The 15,247-nt window shown below is 37.3% G+C and overlaps 1 protein-coding gene across 1 annotated transcript in view; it reads right to left on the bottom strand.

The window, feature by feature from the left end:
* Positions 1–3,853: 3,853 nt before the first annotated feature.
* The window catches only part of ZBTB11 (zinc finger and BTB domain containing 11), a 30,400-nt gene continuing 19,006 nt past the window's right edge, over positions 3,854–15,247 (bottom strand). The window contains exons 5-11 of the mRNA XM_059164276.1: positions 14,905–15,084; positions 11,970–12,215; positions 10,521–10,665; positions 9,244–9,361; positions 7,101–7,259; positions 6,803–6,978; positions 3,854–6,069 (exon numbers count right to left, since the gene is read on the bottom strand). Coding sequence (XP_059020259.1) covers positions 5,552–6,069; positions 6,803–6,978; positions 7,101–7,259; positions 9,244–9,361; positions 10,521–10,665; positions 11,970–12,215; positions 14,905–15,084 — 1,542 coding nt within the window. The 3' untranslated portion in view covers positions 3,854–5,551. The remainder of the gene's footprint in view (positions 6,070–6,802; positions 6,979–7,100; positions 7,260–9,243; positions 9,362–10,520; positions 10,666–11,969; positions 12,216–14,904; positions 15,085–15,247) is intronic.

The raw sequence follows: 15,247 nt of genomic DNA, 5'->3' as shown, positions 1-15,247 counted from the left end.
AGTAGAACAAATCACAGAACTCACTTAAAGTGTTATACTTACAATTACAGTTTTATTATAAAGGATACAACCCAGGAAAAGCCATGTGGAAGAGACCTATAGGACAAGGTCTGGAAGGCAGGAGCACAAGACCTTCTATCCCTGTGGTTGGGGTGTGACACCCACCTAGTACAGCTCTATGTTCAGCAACAAGGAACTCTCACAAGTCTCTAGGTTTTGTGGAGGCTACATTACGTGGGCATGATTAATTAATGAATTAGGAGCTGGAGAACCCTCCCCTCTGGAAATTGTGGGGTGGAGCTAAAATTCTAACTCTCTAATCACATGGTTGGTTTTTCTGGCAATAAGCCTTCATTCTGAAGCTATCTGCCTCACCATGTTAATTTCAGATTTTCACTCTGAGATGGGAAAAAAGGATGCCAACTATCACACCAACTAAACATTGTACTGGAGGTCTTATAGAAAGCAATAAGGCAAGCTAGAATTGGAGAAATAGAACTTATTTCCAAATAACATAATTGGGTATGGAGAAAGTAAAAACTAAGGGAATTTAGAAAGGTTGTTGGATAAAAGGTCTTACTTCCTATGTCAGAAAATTTTAAACATTTCACCTTTTAGAATGTTTTGCTGGAGCTTTTTGTGGACAGATTTTGCCCATTGCATAAAAATGTATCTAATATATTTACACAAACTAAAACATTGACTTACATAAGTGAAGAAATGTGTTCTTGGAGTGAAAATTCAGTTAAAAAAAGATACCAATTCTCTCCAAATGGATCTAGAAGTTTGATGCAATTCCAGTGAAAATGCCAACAGGATTTTACTGTAGAAATTGGTAAATTCTACAATTGGTAAATTCATTATAGAATTTATAGTTAAAGAATATGCAAGACAATCTGAAATAAGAACAAAGGAGGAGGGTTTACTCTATCAGATATTAAAATTATTATAAACCTACAGTATTAAGATAGTAGTAGTAGTCGCAAGTACTATAAGGATTTAGTATTGTTGCAACTTGGTATTGCAAGGAATTTGTGCAAGTGTACAGAAATAAAGAAAAAAGCAGAATAGATTCCAAAAAGAAATCTACATATGTATGTACCTTTCGTTTATAAAATGGCATGGCTGAACAATGGAAAAAATCAGAGTACTCAGAAAATTGTGTGCACAATTGGGAAATCTACACCATAAAAAAGCTTATAAACTGGACCGCATTAAAATTAAAGACTTAACATTCATCAACCGGTACCATTAATAGAATGAAAAGACAAGCTCTAAAATAGAGGAGATGAAATACAATTTTAAAATGAAGAAGAGATAATTGAGTAAGAACAGTTACAGATTAGGTTGAGGAACTCCAAGAAGGTTATCAGGAAGTGAGAAAAAGATGGGGAAAATGAAAGAGGTATTGAGGGTAGAAATAAAACTTACAAAAATATAAAGTAACCAGAAGGGAAAATATTTAAAGAGATGCTATTTGGTTTCCAGACTTTGGAAGAGGTCAAACTACATGAAATTAACTCTCCACTTGATAAAATGTTAACAAACTCCTTTGAAAGTCATAATACTAAGTTTGTAAGAAAGGAAATGTCCCAGAGTCCCCAGATAAGAGGAAAGAGAGTTGAACTTGTAGTAGTAGTCTAGTGGTAGACTGGATGGGCAGTCTCAGAGGGGGGCTTGTGATAGCTAGAAGGCAATACCATCAGCATTTAGGTCTACAGAAATTGGAAAAAGAAATTAAACACAATACTGAGATCCATCGGAGCTCCTGGCTGGCTCAGCTGGTAGAGCACATGACTCTTGGATTTCAGGGTTGTGAGTTCAAGCCCCAAGTTGGGCAGGGAGCCTACTTAAAAAGTAAACAAAACAAAACAATGGGACCACTGAAGAGCTACATCTTCAGTGAAAGAACAGTCAGGAAAAAAACTCAGTTCACCAGTCCAGGCAGATATGGGTATTTGTCTATCCCAGCCTGGGCTGTCAGTGGGCAAAAACCTCCCTTGAAGATTCAGAATAGCCAGGGGCGCCTGGGTGGCTCAGTGGGTTAAGCCTCTGCCTTCAGCTCAGGTCATGATCTCAGGGTCCTGGAATCGAGCCCCAGATCAGGCTCTCTGCTCAGCAGGGAGCCTGTTTCCTCCTCTCTCTATGCTTGACTCTCTGCCTGCTTATGTTCTCTGTCAAATAAATAAATAAAATCTTAAAAAAAAAAAAAAAAGATTTAGAATAGCCAGCTTGCTCCCAAACTGGCCTGAAGTTCAAATTTATAAGTGCTGGTCCAGGAAACCATAGTCGGAGAATTAATATAAAAATAGTACCTAACCATGAACTCTCTTGAGCAACCTAGCAGAAGCAAATTCAAAAATGATCTGGAAAAGGGACGCCTGGGTGGCTCAGCTGGTTAAGCAGCTGCCTTTGGCTCAGGTCATGGTCCCAGCGTCCTGGTATCCAGTCCCACATCGGGCTCCTTGCTCGGCAGGAAGCCTGCTTCTCCCTCTGCCTCTGCCTGCCATTCTGTCTGCCTGTGCTTGCTCGCTCTCCCTCTCTCTGACAAATAAATAAAATCTTTAAAAAAAAAAAAAATGATCTGGAAGGACTCATTCTTCAACCCATGAGGGTTGCACAGGCTTCCCAAAGATGAGGCCCTATTGGAGGTAAGTTCATACTCCAAAATCCCCTAAGACTCTTGAGGAAAAACTCAGTAAGCAGTCATATTTAAACTTCAGAACATCAAGTAATACATTATAAGCATGGTATATTTAAACTGATTAAATACGTTAGTTAGGGGTGCTTGGGTGGCTCAGTCATTAAGCATCTGCCTTCAGCTCAGGTCATGATGCCAGGGGCCCGGGATCAAGTCCTGCATCGGGCTCCCTGCTTGGTAGGGAGTCTGCTTCCGCCTCTCCCTCTCCCTGCTATTCTGCCTGCTTGTGCTCTCTCTCTGTCAAAAAAATAAGTAAATCTTTTTTAAAAATGTTACTTATGCATCTTTGCTCCACAAGCTTCTACAAACTCTAATCGATCAATATATAGGATCAAGAGGAAGCGAAGGCTTTTATTATGTATGTTCGAAGCATTAGATGTAAAACTGTTTAGAAATTTCCAAGAGATTACAGGTTTGACAAGAAGAATCATGAGCAGGAAATATCATGCATGCACAGAGAGTTTGCATCAATGCATCAAAAAAGACAAAACAACTTTTGGATTAGCTTTAAGTTCAGCAGTTTAGGCAACCTTGTGAAATTCTGTATATAGCCACTGTTAATAAAACAGATTAAAACCCATGTCAGAGAATTAATTCATTGCTATCAATTTATACATTTCAGTGACTAACAGCTATGACTCAAACTGCTTGGCAGCAGGAGTCTTAAGTACATTTAACCAGGGGTCCCCACACAATTATCGGAGAGTCACCTGACAACAAAGCAATGCATGTTTCTAAGAAAGAATTGTAAATGAAATACAGAAGCTTCCCCCATCGCAACATAAAACTGAATTTTTGCAACCTTAACACTTGTTTCTACACGGACTTATGTAATGCTACACATTTTGTGAAAAGTCACGTCCAACATGGGGCTTGAACTCACTACCTCAAGACCAAGAGTCACGTGCTCTACCAACTGAGCCTACTGGTAACCCTGTAACTCTACACATTTAGTAAATCACACTACTTCCAATTTTGTGGGAAAATTTTGTTTATGAGTAAGAAGTTTTAATATTATGTTTTTACCCAATGGTTATTTTTTAATGTATTCAATTCCCCTTGCCTTTAAAAATGGATTAACTTTAATAACATAACTGATTTATGACAGCAACTGAGTTATGAAGAGAAAAGTGACAAGGTCAACTCCAAAGCTTATGCTTTTAAACAAGATTCAACATCTTTTATTTACAATTTTGGATATACATTAATGATCTTATACAATTAACTAAATCTAGTAACAATGGTGAAGATGGAACATAAAAGACACAATTCCAAATTTTAGTTAGGTTGAAATACATTTTCACTAACTGAAAGGTATGATAAACAAGCAGCCATTATAAAGTTATAGACTGTATGTCAATTCACTTAAAATTGAAAGTCAGCCACACACACAGCTATAGGAACAATGGGAAATTTGCAAATGCAAATATTACATATGCAGGTATAATGCATGCATGGCATCACATTTAGTCTTTATCTTTTCAGCCATTTTTTAAAGTAAACTGGAATAAATATCTTAATAATATATGTACATCAAGGCACATTCTTTTCTTGTGCTTTAGGAATGATTTACTTGTGATTTTGCTTATATCTTCATTTTTTATACCTTATATTAGCTTCTAATACCTAAAGTAAAAAGTTTAATTTTAACAATTATAGTTTGAGTGGTAGTTTCCTACAGGAGAGAAATGTGGCATCTCCCCAAGGTTATTTTGAAGGTCAGAAAACTGGATAGCTTCTAGAAGTGGGAATTTAAAAATCAAACACACAAATTAATAATTCTCACATAACTTTTAAAAATAATTTCAAAAATTTGGTGGACCATAATCAATTAACTTCTTTATATAGTATACTAAAATGAGGGCTGACTTGAAGACTTTTCAATATTCTGAAGTTACTTGACAATTATACAGTATCCACACAGGACCACTGTAGAGGTCCGTATTGCTATCCTATTTCTAAATTGCAGTTTTTCAACAAAATTGAACGATTAAACATGATACAAAAGCTGCAAACATACCAAATCTAGTTTTAATTTGTTCATTCTTCAGCAAAAGAAAGAGTTTTTTTTCATTCATTGTCCCATGTTATCAAGGAGAAATTTCCCACCAACAATGTTTAATAACAGTGTCCTTTGCTCATGGTCAATTTACTTGCCTTGAAGAGATAGTATATAGTAAGGCTTTAATAGGCATTTCATGCATTTTAATGGCATTTTAAAAAATCAGCTATTTACTTAAGGGTTCCCCATCTAGGTTAAGTATACTGTGCAAACTTGATTACAACATGTAACTCATTAAGTGCTTTAAAATAGAATAAATCCCTGACTTATAAGGGGTTAAAATAAATAGTAAGTCAAGAATCACAGATTTGAAGCATTTTAAAAATGTAATATACTTACGCATCCTACTAAAATGCTTTATATTAGAATTTTTTTGAACCTATAAACAGGGCAAATGAAATCACAGAACCTCTCTATTTTGAGAATAAAAGAGAAAAAGATCTGACTAGTGCAGCCTTTTAAACTCAAAGTATATAATAATGTCAAAATGCAAGTGAAACTATACAGTTTTTAATTTAGTCCAGTCCTTTATAAACATTAATTCATAAAAAGTACACCATGATAAACCATTACCATCAAGTAAATTTGCTTTCAATTCCTTTACAATAAATGGATTTTTCAATAGAACCCATTAGCCAGACAAACCGTTCAGAAATTCAAACATCACCAAACAGCCCAGAGCCTTGACCTACAAACTTTGGGCAGACAGTCACACACTGCAGTGTGAACAGATGTTCTGTGAGTTCAGTACACATGGGATGTCACTTCTTTGATCTCCATTGCTACAGTCACTCTGCTTCCGAAATGTGTGCCACCTCTACTTCAACAGTTTGAATAGCTTCTGCCACTTCTGAGAGCTTCTGTCCTTGCTGTTGCGCCAAAACATAATTAACCACTTGCATAATGCTTTGGTCAGAGAGCGTAGATACTGACGGACACTCTTCCGTAGCCGCAACAGCTTCCAGTGCTTCCATGGTCTCTCCCGTCACCACCACTGTCTCCAGTTCTTGAGGACCACTGCTTTCTTGTTCCTGCATGTCTGCTGTTAAGATACTAACAGCATGCTCCACTTGAGTTCCTTGGTTATGAAACTGAAGGGTATCTTTCTCCAGCATAATTTTGCAAGGCACATAATCTCTGTGGAATTTAGTCATATGTTTACGGAGTGTTCGAGCATCTATGTAGGCTTCACTACATACGGGGCAGACATAGGGCCGTTCACCAGTATGTGTTCTGACGTGGCGTTTTAGAGATCGGGCATCAGCCCAGGCTACTCCACATGTTAAGCATTCAAATGGCTTGACTCCTATTAAAAAAGAGTGAGGGAGACAGAGAGAAGTGTGTGTGTGTGTGTGTGTGTGTGTGTATAAGGTACAAGTAACAAAACATATTTAAGTTCCCTGATAAATAATGCTTTTAAGTCCAATAGCCCTTTTCTATCTGGATTACGGCAGTCTTTACTCAGGATCTAATGGTATACCTTAGAATGAACAAGATTCTGCTATCTAATCTCTCCACGGGTGTTCCCAGAAGCAGAAGTTACTGAGAGATTTTCATGTGATTTTCCATGCACAGACTCATTTAACCTTCCCTGTGATCCTATAATATTAGGATAAGGTAACAGAAGGTTCCAATAGTCCAGTTCAGCATAAAAATGTTGACCTAGGGGCGCCTGGCTGGCTCAGTGGGTTAAAGCCTCTTTAGGGTCCTGGGATTGAGCCCCGCGTCGGGCTCTTTGCTCAGCGGGGAGCCTGCCTCTGTTCCTACTTGTGATCTCTGTCAAGTAGATAAATAAAATCTTAAAAAAAAATGTTGACCTAGAATATTAAGCTCACTAAAGAAGGAACCTACCTATGTACATAATAACTAGGCACCCAGGTTTAGGATCACCTCAATCACTTGAATAAGTATCACATAATATGGGGATTCAACTCTTATCAAAGGAAGATGAGGTAACAGGCAAGAAGGTTGGTATAGAGAGACTATTAGATGTGCTTTTCATTCTACTTATATATATACATAATATTAAGTACAGTTACCTTCGTGGTTGTTCATGTGTCTCCTATACTCTCTTAACTGAGTGAATTTTCTTCCACATTGTTCACACACCCGTTCTAGGTTCTGCTTTGCTCTTCCTTTTTTCCCATGCGTAGCTTTCTTTACATGCCTTCTAAATAATGCTTTCTCATAAAATTCTTTGCCACATATATTACACCTATAATGGGGGTAAAAAAAAAAAAAAAAGAATTTTTTTTCCCAAAGCACAAGCATCCAAAAGAATTAATCCAAGTACATATACCATCTCAAGTAAGTTCAGATCCTGCTCAAATTTACTACCTGTAAGGCTCAGTGACAGAATGAGACTTCACATGAGAATACCAATCTTTCTTCCAACTATAGCACTTATCACAAAACTGGCACTGGAATGGCTTCACACCAAGATGTTTGTTCATGTGCTGACGAAGATCTCTAGCTTCAAAGAAACTTTTTTCACATCTGTAATAATAAAGTTCAACCAATCAGATCACTTTATTCTTTTTTTTAAAACAAATTTCCAAGACTCAGTATACTAATGGGTTTCTAGAACTCTACAAAATGATGCCAATTTAAAACACAAGAATTTGTTACTATTCCAATCTTGCAATAAGGTTTCAGGGCTTTAAGTTCTTTTAGCTCTGGAGTACTGGAAACATTTTAATTTTTTAAAAATTTTTATTTAAATTCTAGTTAGTTAACATAGAGTGTAATACTAGTTTCAGGTGTACAATATAGTGATTCAACACTTCCATACAACACCCGTGCTCTACAGAAGTGCACTCCTTCATCTCCATCACCTGTTTGATCCAATCCCCTACCCACCTCCCCTCCAGTAACCATCAGTTTGTTCTCTACAGTTCAGAGTCTGTTTCCTGGTTTGTCTCCCTCTCTCTCTTTTTTCCTTTGCTGGTTTATTTCTAGTACTAGAAACATTTTAGAAGAACCACGCAAAACTCTCAAAGGCTATAAGACATTGATTTTCTTTCTCCACCTAAAATCTCCGCTTTTACCCTCTCCCTTTCTCTGTTCATGTGTTAGGAGTAGGCCACAGTGTTGACCACAGATAAAATGAAGCAACTGCCTCAGGCCTAAGTCAATCAGAGGACGGGCATTCCCTTGGCCATAATTCCTGATTAGGGATAATCAAATGACTTAACCAGATCTGATGGGTGTGGATCTCAGCACCTATATATAGGAATTACCAAAAAAGCAGCTTGGTGATTTAGGAGTTGAGAGGATTTGAGGCTGAAACCATTGCGACTGCCTTGTCCAGAAAGCCTTGGAGACATCAAGTGTTGATGAGCATGAATCTCCTTTACCTTAAACCATTTGGACTCCTAAACTTTACCTTTCTTTCAAGCCAGTTTACATTGGGTTTTCATTCACTTGCAACTAAAAATCTATTGATAATAAAATCTTTGTTTTATAATAAGACTGATCAAAGTGATATCAGCAAATATCCAGAATCAGCAGCCCCACAAGCCCACTATTCCACAAAAGCAGTAGACAAAACTGGCCTAAACTATGAGAATCAATTTTACTGGAACTCTGGAAACTGAATAAAACTGTAAAGCAACCAGGCAAACATATAATAGTAAAATAAATCGTTAGATGTTGGTAAGAGGGCTTTGTAGGGAAGGAGAAGTCTGCTGAAAACATTTAAGAGCAAATGTATTTGCCTCTGCCGCACAGGGCAAGTGTGGTTGGTTCAAACACTATACAAACCAAGGGCTTGGGAGAAAAGGCTAGGGAATGAAATGGTGGTGCATTAGGGGCTTTGAAAAACTCTTACATACTCCCAAGAATTGAGAAGTCCATGTACTTGCCCAGGGCAACACATATTTAGAGAAAACCTGAGAAGGCATGTACTTGCCCAGGGCAACACATATTTAGAGAAAACCTGAGAGGGCCCTAGGCTCTCATCTCTGGCTGACTGCACAAACAGGAAGAGAAGGCCAAGACAGAGTCGTACAGCCTGGCTGAATGTGAAGGCATTCTGGAGTAAGACAGTGGTGATGTCTAATTGCACAATGTACTAAATGTACTAAAAGTCAGTGAATTGTACACTTTAAAATGATGAATTTTATGTTAAGTGAGTTTTATCTTGATTATAAAAGAGATTTCAGGAGACTTTGGAAAATAAAAAGAGGGAGAAAAGAGAATCTGAGATGTATAGCTGACAAAATTATAAGACATTTAAAATGTGTATCATAATGGTTTATGTATCCATTGTGAAAGGATTCCTCCTATTTAATTAATTCACATATCTATCACATCAGATATATATGTGTGTGTGTGTGTGTAAGTTCTACTCCTTTAGCAAATCTCAATTATATAATAGTGTTATCAACTAGAGTGACTTCAAGTATCTTTTTTTGGGAACCTTCAAATATATTTACTAAGAACACAAGGAAACTGATCAGTTTACCTATTAAATACTTACTGAGTACAATGATAACCTCGAACCTCAGGCTTTGGCTGGTGTTTCTTTAGGTGCTTGCTGAGTCCAGAGCCCCTGTGAAAAGACTTTCCACAAACTGAGCAGAGGTACTTGGACTCACCTATAAAAAATAAAAAACACAACATAAATCAAACAATCAAGTGTTCTTCCAATAGAACAATTTACATCCTACTTTGGAAGTTATTTTATCAAGGGGACACAAAAGCTATTACATTTGGCAGTCATCTACTCAGAAGAACAACAAACAAGGTCAAAATCTCTATTTCCTCTCAACTATAGTACTAGCAAGGTTACTACTACACAAAGAATGTCATGTGCCGGGCAGCCTGGGTGGCTCAGTGGGTTAAAGCCTCTGCCTTCGGCTCGGATCATGATCCCAGGTTCCTGGGATCAAGCCCCACGTCAAACTCTATGCTCTGCAGAGAGCCTGCTTCCTCCTCTCTCTCTGCCTGCTTCTCTGCCTACTTGTGATCTTTCTCTGTCAAATAAATAAAATCTTAAAAAAAAATTAAAAAAAAAAAAAAAAGAATGTCATTTACCTGTATAATCATCTGGAGTAGTAATATAGAGTTGAATGCAAATTCTAGAGCCACTATACCCTTCTCTCAGAGAGAGAGAGAGAGGGAGACGCAGAGGGAGAAGCAGACTCCCCACTGAGCAGGGAGCCCAAAGCAGGACTTGATCCCAGGACCCTGAGGATCACAATCAGAGCCAAAGGCAGATGCCTGAGCTACACAGGTGTCCCATCAACTTTTTAAAATCATGACCATTTCTTTAAGTGCCTGGATCTAAATTATGCATAAATTTTTAAAAAGATTTTATTTATTTACTTGACAGAAAGAGAGAGAGATCACAAATAGGCAGAGAGGTAGACAGGGGTTGGGGGGAAGCAGGCTCCCCGCTGAGCAGAGAGCCATATGCGGGGCTCGATCCTAGGACCCCGAGATCATGACCTGAGCTGAAGGCAGAGGCTTAACCCACTGAGCCACCAGGCGCCCCTAAATTATGCATAATTTAATACTCAGTACACTTTTTTCTATACTGAGGAAAACAATGAGTATTTTTATACCAGTAAGACAGCTCTAAAACTAGATTTAAGAAAACCTTTAGCCTTCCTTTCATTAATAAAAAACTGCATACATAGAGCCATTAGTATATTGATATAATTTCTAAAATAATTATAGCATAATCAGTGTAATAGTAACTTGAGTATATAATGTGTAACTGTCAATTATTTGTCAATACAAATTTCTTATTACCTGTGTGAATACTCATATGTTCTTGAAGACTCCGTTTGGTAACAAATGACTTAACACACAGTTCACACTGGAACTGCTTTTGTGATTGATGGAGACTCTGGTGTAATTTTAGACCATGCTTATAGATGAAAGTCTTTCCACAGACCTGAGACAGCACAGGTGTTTAAACCGGTAAAACAGAAAAGAGAAGTCAGGGCTGTTTCTGAAGAATGAGGAGAGAGAAAGTGTATGCCATTTTAAAGAAAAAAACTTATGAACAAAATGACAAACTGAAAGTTGAAACAAATGTCAAGGATATTAGCAGACTGATCATCTTCTGACTCAGTACTTAACAAATATTGCTACTTTTATTACAGCCAGGTGATCCTTGGAGGAGCTCAAAGCAGTACAAAAGACCCTCACAATATCTTTGTGTGACTAGTAAACAGTATACCTTACCTATTAAAAGAGACATGAGAACTTAATCAAGAAAATACACTAATTTCTTGCTACACCGACTAGAATAGTGCTTCTCGAATTCTGTGATGAAGAACGAGGTTTTTTTTTCCTTTCTTCAATCCATTTTTTGTTAAATATGATAAAAATGTCACAATAATGTCAATTGCTATGACAATTTCTAGATGTCTACTCTCAATTTCTGTACTTATCTTCCATGGACCACACATTTTGAGTAGTTCTACATGAAAAGACCAGAGGCCCAGTTAATACTTACTTTCAAGTCTATGAATAACATGATGCTTAGGACATGGCTTCTAAAGAAATGAGGGGGCGGGGGAGTGGGACAGTGAGTGACACTATACATAAAACACAGCTGACTATGTGTTGATAACTACTAAAGCTGGATAAAGGGTACATGAGGGTCTATTCTATTCTCTTATAATAAAAAGCTAAAAAAAAAAAAAAAAAGAGATAGAGGATCATTAAAAATTTCACTGGGGAAAAAATGGATCATGCTTATATACAAGGCTATAGGGCCTATTAGAAAATTTTCACTGTTTCAAATAGCCCTAAACTGGCTAATCACAGGATTCTTTACTTAGAAGTTTTATTTGGGCATTTAATAGTCTCAGTCCTCAGCTCTAAAAAGCACACAGCTTAGGCAGGATTTTTGCTAAGGAGATTTGTTTAAACCATGGGTTCCTTTCCAGTCCAGACTGGTCCTGTTGAAGGTTAAAGGGATGAACGGGATGATGAATTTGTTATTCTCACCCAGTACATCTTCTGAATCTTAGTGAGTTGCATGTGTATCCTAGTAGATTAATTTCAAATTACAACAAATTAAATAGCAAATGAAAGAACACAATTGGGAAACGCCCTTAATTCAGGCAACTGAAAAAGTCCTAGAATTCTCTGTGATATTTTGCAGGAATAAGGGTGACTCCAGAATAAGTCAGTATTATCATCAGTTAAGTGCAAATCTTCTTTATATAATAAACTTCATGGCCTTACCTGGCACGCATGTGGCTTTACACCTGTATGCTTTAACATGTGTATTCGAAGAGAATATAATTTAGGTAATGTCCTTCCACATATGGAACATATAAATTCTCGTTTGGTTCTCCCCTTCTCAGACGATGTTCCCGATGTCTCATTAGAAGTAGAATTGGAAGAGGATGAAGTGGGTGCATCTTTTCTGGTATGTCGAATAAGATGTGCTCGCAAGGAAGCACTGTACTGAAACTGTTTTTTACACAACTACAAGAAAAGTAAATTCCATCTAAATGTAATTCTGTAACAATGTTAAACTTGACTATTTCAATTTCCATTTTGTTATAATTATACAAATCAATAAACACATACCCTAAATAAAAAACAATATGCTAAGTATCAGATACAAAGATGAAAGGGGTCAAGACCTAGCCCCTACTCTGGAGGTCTATAATCTAACCACAGAGGGAGTCAAGGAAGCAATAAAGAAAGGCATCAAATGAGGAGACCAGGTCTGTCTAGAAGGAATGGTAGGACAGAGAGAGATAGTACTTAGTACTCATTTGAGTAGTAAATATTTATATGGAGGAAAACTAGGGGTTAGAGAAAGGAGAAAGATAAAACTGTAATGACCCTTAAAATTCTTTTGGTCTACTACTTTTCTGCCTTTTTTCTTTTTTCTTTTTTTTTTTTTAACTCTCTTATGATGCTTATTTTGGTAACTCTAAGAAACATGAATAATGGATGAGGGCTCTCTTCCTTCACCCCTCCACTCTACACCTATGCAGATGCTTCTTGTTATCTTACTTTTTTTGACCAGTTTTCGTGTTCACATTTTTTCAATGATGTAGTTATTACTACAGCTAGGTCATATAGTACACTATGATTCTCTTTCCTTTTTTTTTTCTGTTTTGCTTATTTCTCTTTATATTTTCTGCTAATTCATCATCAAACCCTTCCCTCAGTTAATCTACTAAGAGCAGACTGAAAGACATCACCCTAAGAAAGGGATTTCTGTCAAGGCATTTTGTCCTGTTTCAACCTGGACTGGTTGTTTCCTATGCTTGGACTCTGTAGAATTGGACCCCATGTTTCCCAGTTCCCAGGTCTTGTTCATTTTAATGGAACACCTCTGCCAATAAGCTTCTTGACAAAAGGCGTTTGGGAGGTAAAACTTTTGACACCTTGCATGTCTAAAAATGTTCTTATTCTACCATCACAAATAACTGATAATCCAGCTATTGATTTTAAGGTGGAAATCACTTCCCTTTAGAATTTTAAAGACATTATGCTTCTCTTTGTCTTGTAGTTTCCATTATTGCTGCTGAAAAGCCTGAAGTCATTCTGACCTTTATCCTTTCTATGGGTCTTTTTCTGTATCATTATTTATAAGATTTTTTTATCTCTTGATTTAAAGATTTTGTAATTTATCTTGACATACATTTACTTTCATCCATGGTTGTGGGAATTCAACATGCCCCTTTTCACAAGGAAACTTAAGTTCTGATATTTTTCCTTAATGCACCAATGATTTCCTTCTCCCCATCTTCTGTTTGTTATTATTTGGATATTAGACATCCTACACCAATTGTCTAAATTTCTTTACTCTCATTTTCTAGCTTGTTTTTTGCATCATTTTCTGAGACATTTAGTCTATTTTCCAATTTTTCTGAGACTTTTATATTTGTGGATCCCCCAAAGTTGCTCCTTTTTCTTGAAATATTTTTATTTAAATATCTTTTTTTTTTTTTTTAAGATTTTGTTTATTTATTTGACAGACAGAGATCACAAGTAGGCAGAGAGGCAGGCAGAAAGAGAGGAGGAAGCAGCCTCCCTGCTGAGCAAAGAGCCTGATGCAGGGCTCGATCCCAGGACTCTGGGATCATGACCTGAGCTGAAGGTAAGGCTTAACCCACTGAGCCACCCAGGCACCCCTTTCTTGAAATATTTATTATAATGATGATGCCTGACATCTACTGACACTTGACTGGAATTTCTGTGTAAGTTGGGTGGGTGCGGGGGAAGCTGTCAACCACAGGCTTTGCTCAGCACTACCCTCCAGGTCTTTTGTTACTGGGCTTCAGATTTCTCATCTCTGAGAAACCTGTTTTGGGGCTAAGAATCTGCTGCTAATATTCTGGGACTTCGGTAGGTTAAGAGAACTTGAAAATTTCAACATTCATTAAGTTTGTTTTAGAGATAGTGTACTCACCCTCAGAGCAGTTATGGTTTTCTCTCTCCCAGAAAGTAGAAGACCGCTCTTTGGCTGAGGGAGCAATGGTGATTAAGCTGCTTCTTGAAAAGTTTCTAACAACCAGACTCACTTCTACTTTCAAAGTAGCTAGTAACACTAATTCCTGAGGCATTTGGTACTTCTATAATACAATTTGGACAGATTCTTAAGCTTTCCCCACTGAAAGCCTGGGAATGAGACCTTTCAAATCTGCTATATCAATTGTTCCCTCTATTTATCAGGGGCCAGCGTGTAGTTGTTAAGGTTTCCTCTTCTGTTCTCTTTACCCTTCTATGAGCTTATATTTTTAAATTTTTAAAGTTTATTTATTTTTTAAGTAATCTCTACCCTTAATGTGGGGCTCGAACCAATGACCTTCTGAGATCAAGAGTCACATGCTCTACTGACTGAGACTGCCAGGTGCCCCTGAGCTTATAATTTTTTAAAATGATAATCTCAGTCCTGTCTTACTAGGGTAGTATTAGGAAGAAGCAAAGATACATCACTGTTTTTTGTGTTTTTTTTCACGATGGGGGGAAATCAAAGAAATAACATACAAATCAGAAGATAACTCTTACATAGCAATATAAAGTAGACAGTGTTCTGAGTGTCTCTCAGTGTTTACTGAGAGAACACAAGTAGTAGAATAACAATGAATCAGTGAACTGCATTCTGTTTATCACGAAGTTAGAGCCATCTTCAATTAGCTTTCCAGTTACTTACCGGACATTTGTAATCTCTAGCTCTTTCATGCTTCAGTGTGTGCATTATAAGGGCATATCGTCTCTGAAAAACCATTCCACATTCCCCACATTTATGGGATGCTGCTTCTTCAGTATTCTCTTTAGTATCCCTTTTTGGCTGTTTCATCTTTTTCCCTCTTTGAACTAATTTCTGGGCTACCTAATTAAGAGACAAAAAACACAATCTAAGTAAATATATTCATTTTTTTAAAAAAGATTTTATTTATTTACTTGAAAGAGAGAGAGAGCGCACACACATGCAAGCAAGAGACAGGACGAGCAGGGGAGAGGGGCAGAGGCAGAGGGAGAAGCAGAATCCCTGC

The sequence above is a fragment of the Mustela lutreola genome, chromosome 2 (genome assembly GCF_030435805.1).
Source record: "Mustela lutreola isolate mMusLut2 chromosome 2, mMusLut2.pri, whole genome shotgun sequence".
Classification (NCBI taxonomy): domain Eukaryota; kingdom Metazoa; phylum Chordata; class Mammalia; order Carnivora; family Mustelidae; genus Mustela; species Mustela lutreola.
This window is presented reverse-complemented; position numbering and strand designations above follow the sequence as displayed.